Below are 14,601 nucleotides of genomic sequence, written 5' to 3'. Positions count from 1 at the left end.
AGTCTGAGCCATCTTACATATGTATTGTATCACACTGCATTACTTAATTTGGCTATTAGGATATTTGTTTTGATGAGGAAAAATGACTGAAGAAAAGGTTTTTGACCTTGGTGCCCTACATTTTGGCCGTGATGCACCAATACATTTGTATTGATCGAAGGCCAAAGTGGCCTTGCCCTAAAAATGACTTGTCATATTTTTATATTACGATATATTGAATCTCCATATATCGATCGTGCCATGCCATCCCTAATAAAATAAAGTGCTGCCAATACTGGATGGAAAGCCAGCATCTGTGTGTGGCTCTCTCTGAGTTTCTCCTTGTGTCCTCACTGAGACATTACTGAGCTATACAGGGAGCCATCAGAGCCAATAGCCTGTATCTAATCTGTTCTCACTCCTGATGACTCCCCACTACGCCGCTGCTCCTTTCCACAGTATAAGTGACGCCCCCCGACTGGAAGATGCACCATGACAGCTCCCCTCTCCCTCCCCCCCCCCTCTCTCTCTCTCTCTCCCTCTCTCTCCCCAGTCCCTCTTCTTCTCTCCCCATCTGTTCTTCGCTGCTTCCATCTCCCCCCTGTCTCCGTTTGCTTCCTGCGAGCCCGTTTACTTCTCCGTCTCTCCTCTCTTCCCCATCCTCCTAGCCGCCTTCGGCTCCTTGTTTTCCTAACCACCGAGTGTTTACTCCATGTCGGGTCTCGTCATCCATTCTGACTTGTCCCCGCGTCGGGAGGGGGTGGGGGTTTCTCTCATCTCCCTTTCGTTTGTTCCCTTATTTGCTGTTTTCGTGGCGCACGTGCCCGCCGCACACGTCGGCGAACCAAACACAGACACGCCGTGGCGAGGCGAGGCGTGTGACGGTGCGCACACCTCTCGTCCCACTTTCGCTTTACCTTCTCATCCTTTCGCTGCCACTGCCTCCCTCCCCTCTGCTTTGAGTTGATACGGGTGCGATGGGAGACGGTGTGATCTATGTTTTGTTTTGGTGTTGTCTTCGCTTTCGTCACAACAGAGCTGACGTTTCCCCTTCCTTCCATCTGTTACTCGCTCTCACGAGGCATCCAAAACCACCGCAGCCCCTCCCCTGCCACGGTTTCTCCACATTTTCAACACCTTCTCCTTCCCTCTCCCTGTGACAAAGTTGAACATGAGGAACGGGCGAACTTCTCAAGTTACGCCAAGAAGACCCTTTTTTCCTATTCTTTTCCCCACCGCACGCACGCACGCACGCGCACACACACACACACACACACACACACACACACACACACACACACACATGCTGCTGCTCCTACTTCGGCTGCTATTCCCAGGCTCCTCGAAGGCATTCTCCTCTCCGTCCGCGGCGCGACTTCGGAAAAGCAGTGCGAGGAGAGGACAGGATGTGAGGAGAGGACAGGATGTGAGGAGAGGACAGGATGTGGGGAGAGGACAGGATGTGAGGAGAGGACAGGATGTGAGGAGAGGAGAGGACAGGATGTGGGGAGAGGACAGGATGTGAGGAGAGGAGAGGACAGGATGTGAGGAGAGGACAGGATGTGAGGAGAGGACAGGATGTGGGGAGAGGACAGGATGTGGGGAGAGGACAGGATGTGAGGAGAGGACAGGATGTGAGGAGAGGACAGGATGTGAGGAGAGGACAGGATGTGGGGAGAGGACAGGATGTGGGGAGAGGACAGGATGTGAGGAGAGGACAGGATGTGAGGAGAGGACAGGATGTGAGGAGAGGACAGGATGTGAGGAGAGGAGAGGACAGGATGTGAGGAGAGGACAGGATGTGAGGAGAGGACAGGATGTGAGGAGAGGACAGGATGTGAGGAGAGGACAGGATGTGAGGAGAGGACAGGATGTGAGGAGAGGACAGGATGTGAGGAGAGGACAGGATGTGAGGAGAGGACAGGATGTGAGGAGAGGACAGGATGTGAGGAGAGGACAGGATGTGAGGAGAGGACAGGATGTGAGGAGAGGACAGGATGTGAGGAGAGGACAGGATGTGAGGAGAGGACAGGATCTGAGGAGAGGACAGGATGTGAGGAGAGGACAGGATGTGAGGAGAGGACAGGATGTGGGGAGAGGACAGGATGTGAGGAGAGGACAGGATGTGAGGAGAGGACAGGATGTGAGGAGAGGACAGGATGTGAGGAGAGGAGAGGACAGGATGTGGGGAGAGGACAGGATGTGGGGAGAGGACAGGATGTGGGGAATGTTTGGAGCATTTGCGGGGTGGAAAACAAAAGGCGGTGCAGGGCAGGTTAATGAGGCCAGGAGGCAGCTTTGTGCCACGCCTCATCAGTATTCAACAGAGGCCTCCCTCTCTCTCGCACGCCCAATAATATCCCAGTCATTTGGGTCAAGCACATCACTGTGCCTCTGTGAAGGGCACCCACACAGAGACACAGAGAGAAGTCTCTGATGGTTTAATATAGACACACTCTCATCAAACACTCACCTCCTTATTCTAGCTAATCATTAGCTCCGCCCCTCTCTCTCTTACCCTTCTTCACACCACACACACACCACACACACATCCAATTTGATCAGCGAAGTTACTAATCGTATATGAATTATATGAAGGTCTCTAGTGGCCATGGCAGGCTATTGCTTCCTCATTAGGATTTCACTCACTTGAGCGTAGGCCATCTTCCAACAACCAATAGGAGGAAGTACAGTAAAGGGCCTAACTGAAAGCACATATCAGCTGTGTGTGTGTGTGTGTGTGTGTGTGTGTGTGTGTGTGTGTGTGTGTGTGTGTGTGTGTGTGTCTGTCTGTCTGTCTGTCTGTCTGTCTGTCTGTCTGTCTGTCTGTCTGTCTCTTTCTCACCGGGGCCTGGGACCCTAGTTGTGGAGCTGTGTGTGTGTGCGTGCGTGCGTGCGTGTGTGTCTCACCGGACCTTGGGAGCTGGGACCTGGTCGTGGAGCTGTGTGTGTGCGTGGCGAGCGTGGGCCCAGTCTATGAGTAGATGGGAGGAGGAGGACCAGCGGCAGAGGGAGGGCTGTGAAGATCAAATATCCCGTAAATCAAAGCTGTCGCGCGGCCGAGCGCGGGCCGTGGGAGCCCCGGGTGTGTGTGGGGCTCCTGGGCCGGCGCGGAGAGGAGGGAGGGGGCAGCAAGGCTACCTGGGCTCCGGGCCAGCACCCGCTCTCTCTCCCCCCTGTGTCCCCTCAGCCCCTTTTCCCCTTTTACTCTCCTCACATCTCCTCTCCTCTCCCTTACCCTCTCCTCCTTTAATCTCCTCTCCTCCTTCCTTCAGTCTCCCTCATCGGCCCGTTTCATGTCACCCCTTTCCCTCTTCCTACTCCATCTCTCCTCTCCCTCCATGCCTCTCCGCAGATATAATAGCCCTTTTCCCCCACTTTCATGCTACGAGGTGGGGGGGGGGACCCCGTGACCCCAACCAGTACAGCTGTGAAATAGCATTAATGACGCGACGCGCGAGGGGGGGAAACAACCCACCACCAACGCCCTCCCCCCTCTCTCCACACCGCCGGTTTAAATGAAATATCACACACATCACCATCGTCATCGCAATGTCCCAACTCCTCCGCCATCTAATTATGTCACCGAGCACGGCGTCACGGAGCTGTTCAATTAGCAGCTCGGCTTAATGCCGCACGCATGTGTAATGTGTCAGTTGAGCTGGAGCGTGTGTGTGTGTGTGTGTGTGCGCGCGTGTGCGTGCGTGTGTGGAGGTGGTGGTGTGACTTTAGTACGATGAAGTACGATATTATTTTCCAGCATCTCTCTGTGTGTGTGTTCATCTGTCTGTGAGTGAGCGTGTGTGCACGAGACATGTAAGCCCACATGTGTGTTCTATGTGTTTTGGCTCTTTATTCACAGGCATTCTATTCGTCTTTTTTTTTTTTTTTTCCCCAACATGTGTATTCTGTGCGTGCGGCCTCCAGGTCCGTTTGGCAGCGCTGTGAGCAGCGAGGCGGCCTTGGAGCAGATAACGGGGGTCCGCGGCCAGCTGGAGGCCCTGAAGCAGGAGGAGAACACCATCCTCCACGGCCTGAGCATCTTCAAGATAGAACAACCGCCCTCCAAAGACGTCCAGGCGCTGGAGAAGGTCTGACGCTCCACTGTCCGCCGCTCTCATAGTCAAAACCCATAAGCCAAAGCCAAAAGCCCATGAGCTGGATCAGTATCTGTAATGTACTGTAGGGTCATAAGCTGGATCAGTATCTGTAACGTACTGTAGGCCCATAAGCTGGATCAATATCTGTAATGTACTGTAGGGTCATAAGCTGGATCAGTATCTGTAACATACTCTAGGGCCATAAGCTGGATCAGTATCTGTAATGTACTGTAGGGCCATAAGCTGGATCAGTATCTGTAACATACTCTAGGGCCATAAGCTGGATCAGTATCTGTAATGTACTCTAGGGCCATAAGCTGGATCAGTATCTGTAATGTACTGTAGGGTCATAAGCTGGATCAGTATCTGTAATGTACTGTAGGGTCATAAGCTGGATCAGTATCTGTAATGTACTCTAGGGTCATAAGCTGGATCAGTATCTGTAATGTACTGTAGGGTCATAAGCTGGATCAGTATCTGTAATGTACTGTAGGGTCATAAGCTGGATCAGTATCTGTAATGTACTCTAGGGCCATAAGCTGGATCAGTATCTGTAACGTACTGTAGGGCCATAAGCTGGATCAGTATCTGTAACGTACTGTAGGGCCATAAGCTGGATCAGTATCTGTAACGTACTGTAGGGTCATAAGCTGGATCAGTATCTGTAATGTACTGTAGGGTCATAAGCTGGATCAGTATCTGTAATGTACTGTAGGGTCATAAGCTGGATCAGTATCTGTAATGTACTGTAGGGTCATAAGCTGGATCAGTATCTGTAATGTACTGTAGGGTCATAAGCTGGATCAGTATCTGTAATGTACTCTAGGGCCATAAGCTGGATCAGTATCTGTAACGTACTGTAGGGCCATAAGCTGGATCAGTATCTGTAACGTACTGTAGGGCCATAAGCTGGATCAGTATCTGTAACGTACTGTAGGGTCATAAGCTGGATCAGTATCTGTAATGTACTGTAGGGTCATAAGCTGGATCAGTATCTGTAACGTACTGTAGGGTCATAAGCTGGATCAGTATCTGTAATGTACTGTAGGGTCATAAGCTGGATCAGTATCTGTAACGTACTGTAGGGCCATAAGCTGGATCAGTATCTGTAACGTACTGTAGGGTCATAAGCTGGATCAGTATCTGTAACGTACTGTAGGGTCATAAGCTGGATCAGTATCTGTAATGTACTGTAGGGTCATAAGCTGGATCAGTATCTGTAACGTACTGTAGGGTCATAAGCTGGATCAGTATCTGTAATGTACTGTAGGGTCATAAGCTGGATCAGTATCTGTAATGTACTGTAGGCCCATAAGCTGGATCAGTATCTGTAACATACTGTAGGCCCATAAGCTGGATCAGTATCTGTAATGTACTGTAGGGTCATAAGCTGGATCAGTATCTGTAATGTACTGTAGGGTCATAAGCTGGATCAGTATCTGTAATGTACTGTAGGGTCATAAGCTGGATCAGTATCTGTAACGTACTGTAGGGCCATAAGCTGGATCAGTATCTGTAACATACTGTGGGGCCATAAGCTGGATCAGTATCTGTAACATACTGTAGGGCCATAAGCTGGATCAGTATATGTAAGCAGGCCAGCTGATTCCCCCCTCCACTCCTTCCTGGCTTCACTTTCAAAACTTTAAATCTCCTGTGTGGATATAACTAGTCTGACTCAATAGATGTCTCACGAGGGAAAGATGTTTTTGTAGTTCCCCACGGAGCGAGCAGATAGTTGCTTTTATTCCCACAGATAAGCAACAAACCCCGACCCTTCTACAGCGGCAGGTTGTTCAAACAAAACGAGGTGTGGATGTGGAGAAATGAAGTGTAGAGACAAAGGGTTGGCTTGGTTCAGTTACTTTCAGTAACTACAGTATCTCTTTGTAATCAGATTACTCTAATCCTGTTAGTTAGATGTCCCATTAGTCGCCAAACCAAGGTTGTGCATTGCAGTAAAGTGGTACCTCCTATCCGCAACAAGCGATGGATTCATGATTTTTTTTTTCCCCCATCCTCATCTTTTCTGAAAGTCAGTTCAGTGGTTTTTGTTGTTTTTTTCCCGATCAGCCAATTTTGGCCTGTTGTTCATTCTACTCCATTGAGCGAGCTGCGTTTGGTGGAGCCTTTCTTTCATGCTATTATGTTATGCTCAATATAACTGGAGATGGAGAGGCTTGTTGGAGTTTTATTCCCCGGTACTTCTTTGTCGATCAGCTCTATTGCCTGCTGCGTTTCCATTTATTGTGCAGTGTAGCATCGAGGCTTAACAATGGCCACATAAATGTATTATCCATGGGATTTGAGGGAATAGTTTTTGTTGTGAATGCTGGCCTTGTGATGGTCCTACGTGTATTGCAGGAGGCGTGCAATTATTTAGTTTTCTCTCCTCTGTGCACGTGCATGGTTGGGTGTGTGCGGGCACGTGTGTGTGTGTGTGTGTGTGTGTGGTACAGGACCTAGACTACCTGCAGCAGGTTTGGGAGATCACGCGGGAGTGGAACACCAACTGGGACAGGTGGAAGGCCGGTCAGTTGGCCACACTGCAGACTGAGAGCATGGAGAACACGGCACAGGACATGTTCAAGAAACTCCACAAGCTCAGCAGAGACCTCAAGGTCAGTTCACTCATAGCAGTTTACTCGTTCCTCATGCAATACTAAAAAAAATAAAAAATACATTTACGTACTCTGTATTAAACAGTCTAGTAGTTGTACTGTACTTTGATCATGTTTTGTGTAGAAAGAACATTGAATTACAAGGAAGTTTCCAGACTCTTCGGGGAGATCATTAGAAATATTTTTAGATGTGGTCCAAAGGCTTTGCCCAAAAGTGCAATTTACACTCACAGCTAAAAACATTTATTATGGCCTTGCCTGAGGGTGCACAAAATGTGCTACTTACATGGCAAAGTGCACAATTCCCTCAGAATCGACCTCTCAGCAGCTCTGCCGTGTAGATGGCTCGGTGGTGATGGCCTGTGTTTTGTCTGATGGCAGGACAAGCAGTGGGACATAGTGGATTTCTCCAAGAACAAGATTGACCAGTTCAAGAAGACCATCCCCCTCATTACTGACCTGAGGAACCCCGCCATGAGAGACAGGTACTTGGGAACCAAAAGGTCCATTTATTTTTCAGATATTGTTTTCAGTCCAAGTACCTGAATCCGCCTCATGGTTTTCTGACTCAGAACTCACCAGGCCAGTCTCCTCTCCTACACGTCGCCTCAGATCTCACGCTGAAAATCTCTTTTCCTCACTTCAAACGCAGCTAGCCAGGATTCTTTTGTGCAGAGCTACGCCAGATCGATGCTATTAAGGGATGATGAGAACATCTGGCAAATGACTAAAAGGGTAGACATTCAGCACAGTCCTATAGCGTAAGCTCATTACTGTATTTAGTCCAGGCTGCTTCTCCTGAAGCTTGCTCCACTGCCTCCTGTCCAAGGTCTTCCTCTCAGTCTCATTTCCTCTCATCAGTGTCTCTAGCTCCTTTCCCAGCGGACTGTCCGGGCCTCTGCTCCGTTCTGTCCCCAGTCGAGGAACCTGGCGCCAAAGAGGAATGTACGCGCACTCCCTCGAAGAAGAAAAAAAAAACACTTCTTTTTCGGCACCAGCTCCCTGTCCGGGCTCATCCAACCCACTTTGCCAAAATTGGTCTCGGCGTTGCCAAAAGTACGGCTGGGGCGAGCTCAGCACGAGTTGTTTTGACACGAAGCTAACGGCGGGCAGGGACGTGCGGGCAACGGCGATGGGTCTTATCGTCACTGATGTAACCTTCTGAAAGAGCCGTCCTCGGCCCGCCGCGCTTGGGGAATAAATGAAAATAAACAGAGGACTAGATCTGAAGCCGCACCGCAGAACAGCAAGGGTAAAAAAAGAGACAGAGAGAGAGAGAGAGAAGGAAGAAAAAAGAGAGAGATAGGAAAGACATTTTCCCCTTGCTCTGCGCCTCGCCTGGTTGTTATGGTAGTCGGCGAGGGTAATGAAAGACAGAGAGACACATGGAGAGAGATGGCAAAGAGTCGTGTCTGTATTAAACATGGGTGTATGTGCCTTGTGGTTAATGTCAAGTGTGGCTAAGGTACCTGGGTCTCCAAGGGGTTGCCTAGTGAGAGGAATGTTGCTGTGATTAAAATGGTGGAGAACAGCCAGAGGCTGATAGTTGGCACAGATTCTCCTCCGTCTCCTCCCCCTCTATTTCACCCTGCATCCCTCTCCTCCCAGTGCCAGGTGTCAGTCAGGCTGTTAATGATGCTCCCTCACAGAGTTCACTCTGCAGACATGCATCTGTCATGTCCACATATCTCTATTCATATGGAAGAGCTCACACTGCAGACATGCATCTGTCATGTCCACATATCTCTATTCATATGAAAGAGTTCACACTGCAGACATGCATCTGTCATGTCCACATATCTCTATTCATATGGAAGAGCTCACACTGCAGACATGCATCTGTCATGTCCACATATCTCTATTCATATGAAAGAGTTCACACTGCAGACATGCATCTGTCATGTCCACATATCTCTATTCATATGAAAGAGCTCACACTGCAGACATGCATCTGTCATGCTCACATATCTCTATTCATATGAAAGAGTTCACACTGCAGACATGCATCTGTCATGTCCACATATCTCTATTCATATGAAAGAGCTCACACTGCAGACATGCATCTGTCATGCTCACATATCTCTATTCATATGAAAGAGTTCACACTGCAGACATGCATCTGTCATGTCCACATATCTCTATTCATATGAAAGAGCTCACACTGCAGACATGCATCTGTCATGCTCACATATCTCTATTCATATGAAAGAGCTCACACTGCAGACATGCATCTGTCATGCTCACATATCTCTATTCATATGAAAGAGTTCACACTGCAGCCATGCATCTGTCATGTCCACATATCTCTATTCATATGGAAGAGCTCACACTGCAGACATGCATCTGTCATGTCCACATATCTCTATTCATATGGAAGAGTTCACACTGCAGCCATGCATCTGTCATGCTCACATATCTCTATTAATATGAAAGAGTTCACACTGCAGACATGCATCTGTCATGCTCACATATCTCTATTCATATGAAAGAGTTCACACTGCAGACATGCATCTGTCATGTCCACATATCTCTATTCATATGGAAGAGCTCACACTGCAGACATGCATCTGTCATGTCCACATATCTCTATTCATATGGAAGAGCTCACACTGCAGACATGCATCTGTCATGCTCACATATCTCTATTCATATGAAAGAGCTCACACACTGCAGACATGCATCTGTCATGCCCACATATCTCTATTAATATGAAAGAGTTCACACTGCAGCCATGCATCTGTCATGCTCACATATCTCTATTCATATGAAAGAGTTCACACTGCAGACATGCATCTGTCATGCTCACATATCTCTATTAATATGAAAGAGTTCACACTGCAGACATGCATCTGTCATGCTCACATATCTCTATTAATATGAAAGAGTTCACACTGCAGACATGCATCTGTCATGCTCACATATCTCTATTCATATGAAAGAGTTCACACACTGCAGACATGCATCTGTCATGCTCACATATCTCTATTCATATGAAAGAGTTCACACTGCAGACATGCATCTGTCATGTCCACATATCTCTATTCATATGAAAGAGTTCACACTGCAGCCATGCATCTGTCATGCTCACATATCTCTATTCATATGAAAGAGTTCACACTGCAGACATGCATCTGTCATGCTCACATATCTCTATTAATATGAAAGAGTTCACACTGCAGACATGCATCTGTCATGCTCACATATCTCTATTAATATGAAAGAGTTCACACTGCAGACATGCATCTGTCATGCTCACATATCTCTATTAATATGAAAGAGTTCACACTGCAGACATGCATCTGTCATGCCCACATATCTCTATTAATATGAAAGAGTTCACACTGCAGACATGCATCTGTCATGCTCACATATCTCTATTCATATGGAAGAGTTCACACTGCAGACATGCATCTGTCATGCTCACATATCTCTATTAATATGAAAGAGTTCACACTGCAGACATGCATCTGTCATGCTCACATATCTCTATTAATATGAAAGAGTTCACACTGCAGACATGCATCTGTCATGCTCACATATCTCTATTCATATGAAAGAGTTCACACTGCAGACATGCATCTGTCATGCTCACATATCTCTATTCATATGAAAGAGTTCACACTGCAGACATGCATCTGTCATGCTCACATATCTCTATTCATATGAAAGAGTTCACACTGCAGACATGCATCTGTCATGCTCACATATCTCTATTCATATGAAAGAGTTCACACTGCAGACATGCATCTGTCATGCTCACATATCTCTATTCATATGAAAGAGTTCACACTGCAGACATGCATCTGTCATGCCCACATATCTCTATTCATATGAAAGAGTTCACACTGCAGACATGCATCTGTCATGTCCACATATCTCTATTCATATGAAAGAGTTCACACTGCAGACATGCATCTGTCATGTCCACATATCTCTATTCATATGAAAGAGTTCACACTGCAGACATGCATCTGTCATGCCCACATATCTCTATTAATATGAAAGAGTTCACACTGCAGACATGCATCTGTCATGCTCACATATCTCTATTCATATGAAAGAGTTCACACTGCAGACATGCATCTGTCATGCTCACATATCTCTATTCATATGAAAGAGCTCACACTGCAGACATGCATCTGTCATGTCCACATATCTCTATTAATATGAAAGAGTTCACACTGCAGACATGCATCTGTCATGCTCACATATCTCTATTCATATGGAAGAGCTCACACTGCAGCCATGCATCTGTCGTGTCCACATATCTCTATTCATATGAAAGAGCTCACACTGCAGCCATGCATCTGTCATGCTCACATATCTCTATTAATATGAAAGAGTTCACACTGCAGACATGCATCTGTCATGCCCACATATCTCTATTCATATGAAAGAGTTCACACTGCAGACATGCATCTGTCATGTCCACATATCTCTATTAATATGAAAGAGTTCACACTGCAGACATGCATCTGTCATGTCCACATATCTCTATTAATATGAAAGAGTTCACACTGCAGACATGCATCTGTCATGCTCACATATCTCTATTCATATGAAAGAGTTCACACTGCAGACATGCATCTGTCATGCCCACATATCTCTATTAATATGAAAGAGTTCACACTGCAGACATGCATCTGTCATGCTCACATATCTCTATTCATATGAAAGAGTTCACACTGCAGACATGCATCTGTCATGCCCACATATCTCTATTCATATGAAAGAGCTCACACACTGCAGACATGCATCTGTCATGCTCACATATCTCTATTAATATGAAAGAGTTCACACTGCAGACATGCATCTGTCATGTCCACATATCTCTATTAATATGAAAGAGTTCACACTGCAGACATGCATCTGTCATGTCCACATATCTCTATTAATATGAAAGAGTTCACACTGCAGACATGCATCTGTCATGCTCACATATCTCTATTCATATGAAAGAGTTCACACTGCAGACATGCATCTGTCATGCTCACATATCTCTATTCATATGAAAGAGTTCACACTGCAGACATGCATCTGTCATGCCCACATATCTCTATTCATATGAAAGAGCTCACACACTGCAGACATGCATCTGTCATGCTCACATATCTCTATTAATATGAAAGAGTTCACACTGCAGACATGCATCTGTCATGCTCACATATCTCTATTCATATGAAAGAGTTCACACTGCAGACATGCATCTGTCATGCCCACATATCTCTATTAATATGAAAGAGTTCACACTGCAGCCATGCATCTGTCATGCTCACATATCTCTATTCATATGAAAGAGTTCACACTGCAGACATGCATCTGTCATGTCCACATATCTCTATTAATATGAAAGAGTTCACACTGCAGACATGCATCTGTCATGCTCACATATCTCTATTAATATGAAAGAGTTCACACTGCAGCCATGCATCTGTCATGCTCACATATCTCTATTCATATGAAAGAGTTCACACTGCAGACATGCATCTGTCATGTCCACATATCTCTATTAATATGAAAGAGTTCACACTGCAGACATGCATCTGTCATGCTCACATATCTCTATTAATATGAAAGAGTTCACACTGCAGACATGCATCTGTCATGCTCACATATCTCTATTCATATGAAAGAGTTCACACTGCAGACATGCATCTGTCATGTCCACATATCTCTATTCATATGAAAGAGCTCACACTGCAGACATGCATCTGTCATGTCCACATATCTCTATTAATATGAAAGAGTTCACACTGCAGACATGCATCTGTCATGCTCACATATCTCTATTAATATGAAAGAGTTCACACTGCAGACATGCAGCTGTCATGCTCACATATCTCTATTCATATGAAAGAGTTCACACTGCAGACATGCATCTGTCATGTCCACATATCTCTATTCATATGAAAGAGCTCACACTGCAGACATGCATCTGTCATGTCCACATATCTCTATTAATATGAAAGAGTTCACACTGCAGACATGCATCTGTCATGCTCACATATCTCTATTAATATGAAAGAGTTCACACTGCAGACATGCATCTGTCATGCTCACATATCTCTATTAATATGAAAGAGTTCACACTGCAGACATGCATCTGTCATGCTCACATATCTCTATTCATAGGAAAGAGCTGACACTGCAGACATGCATCTGTCATGTCCACATATCTCTATTCATATGAAAGAGTTCACACTGCAGCCATGCATCTGTCATGCCCACATATCTCTATTAATATGAAAGAGTTCACACTGCAGACATGCATCTGTCATGCTCACATATCTCTATTAATATGAAAGAGTTCACACTGCAGACATGCATCTGTCATGTCCACATATCTCTATTCATATGGAAGAGCTCACACTGCAGACATGCATCTGTCATGCTCACATATCTCTATTCATATGAAAGAGTTCACACTGCAGACATGCATCTGTCATGTCCACATATCTCTATTCATATGGAAGAGCTCACACTGCAGACATGCATCTGTCATGTCCACATATCTCTATTCATATGAAAGAGTTCACACTGCAGACATGCATCTGTCATGCTCACATATCTCTATTAATATGAAAGAGTTCACACTGCAGACATGCATCTGTCATGCTCACATATCTCTATTCATAGGAAAGAGCTGACACTGCAGACATGCATCTGTCATGTCCACATATCTCTATTCATATGAAAGAGTTCACACTGCAGCCATGCATCTGTCATGCCCACATATCTCTATTAATATGAAAGAGTTCACACTGCAGACATGCATCTGTCATGCTCACATATCTCTATTAATATGAAAGAGTTCACACTGCAGACATGCATCTGTCATGCTCACATATCTCTATTAATATGAAAGAGTTCACACTGCAGACATGCATCTGTCATGCTCACATATCTCTATTAATATGAAAGAGTTCACACTGCAGACATGCATCTGTCATGCTCACATATCTCTATTAATATGAAAGAGTTCACACTGCAGACATGCATCTGTCATGCTCACATATCTCTATTCATAGGAAAGAGCTGACACTGCAGACATGCATCTGTCATGTCCACATATCTCTATTCATATGAAAGAGTTCACACTGCAGCCATGCATCTGTCATGCCCACATATCTCTATTAATATGAAAGAGTTCACACTGCAGACATGCATCTGTCATGCTCACATATCTCTATTAATATGAAAGAGTTCACACTGCAGACATGCATCTGTCATGCTCACATATCTCTATTAATATGAAAGAGTTCACACTGCAGACATGCATCTGTCATGCTCACATATCTCTATTAATATGAAAGAGTTCACACTGCAGACATGCATCTGTCATGCTCACATATCTCTATTAATATGAAAGAGTTCACACTGCAGACATGCATCTGTCATGCTCACATATCTCTATTAATATGAAAGAGTTCACACTGCAGACATGCATCTGTCATGCTCACATATCTCTATTCATATGAAAGAGTTCACACTGCAGACATGCATCTGTCATGCTCACATATCTCTATTCATATGAAAGAGTTCACACTGCAGACATGCATCTGTCATGCTCACATATCTCTATTCATATGAAAGAGTTCACACTGCAGCCATGCATCTGTCATGCCCACATATCTCTATTAATATGAAAGAGTTCACACTGCAGACATGCATCTGTCATGCTCACATATCTCTATTCATATGAAAGAGTTCACACTGCAGACATGCATCTGTCATGCTCACATATCTCTATTCATATGGAAGAGCTCACACTGCAGCCATGCATCTGTCGTGTCCACATATCTCTATTCATATGAAAGAGCTCACACTGCAGACATGCATCTGTCATGCTCACATATCTCTATTCATATGAAAGAGTTCACACTGCAGCCATGCATCTGTCA

The 14,601-nt window shown here is 45.5% G+C and overlaps 1 protein-coding gene across 1 annotated transcript in view; it reads left to right on the top strand.

The window, feature by feature from the left end:
- The window catches only part of dnah2 (dynein, axonemal, heavy chain 2), a gene marked incomplete at both ends in the record, with an annotated part of 313,900 nt that overhangs the window by 104,513 nt on the left and 194,786 nt on the right, over positions 1 to 14,601 (top strand). Inside the window, 3 exons of the mRNA XM_083640125.1 lie at positions 3,907 to 4,070; positions 6,539 to 6,700; positions 7,082 to 7,185. Coding sequence (XP_083496251.1) covers positions 3,907 to 4,070; positions 6,539 to 6,700; positions 7,082 to 7,185 — 430 coding nt within the window. The remainder of the gene's footprint in view (positions 1 to 3,906; positions 4,071 to 6,538; positions 6,701 to 7,081; positions 7,186 to 14,601) is intronic.

The sequence above is a fragment of the Poromitra crassiceps genome (assembly GCF_964638095.1).
Source record: "Poromitra crassiceps genome assembly, chromosome: 7".
NCBI lineage: Eukaryota > Metazoa > Chordata > Actinopteri > Beryciformes > Melamphaidae > Poromitra > Poromitra crassiceps.
The sequence above is the reverse complement of the archived record's forward strand: the minus strand, read 5'-3'. Positions and strand labels throughout refer to the sequence as shown.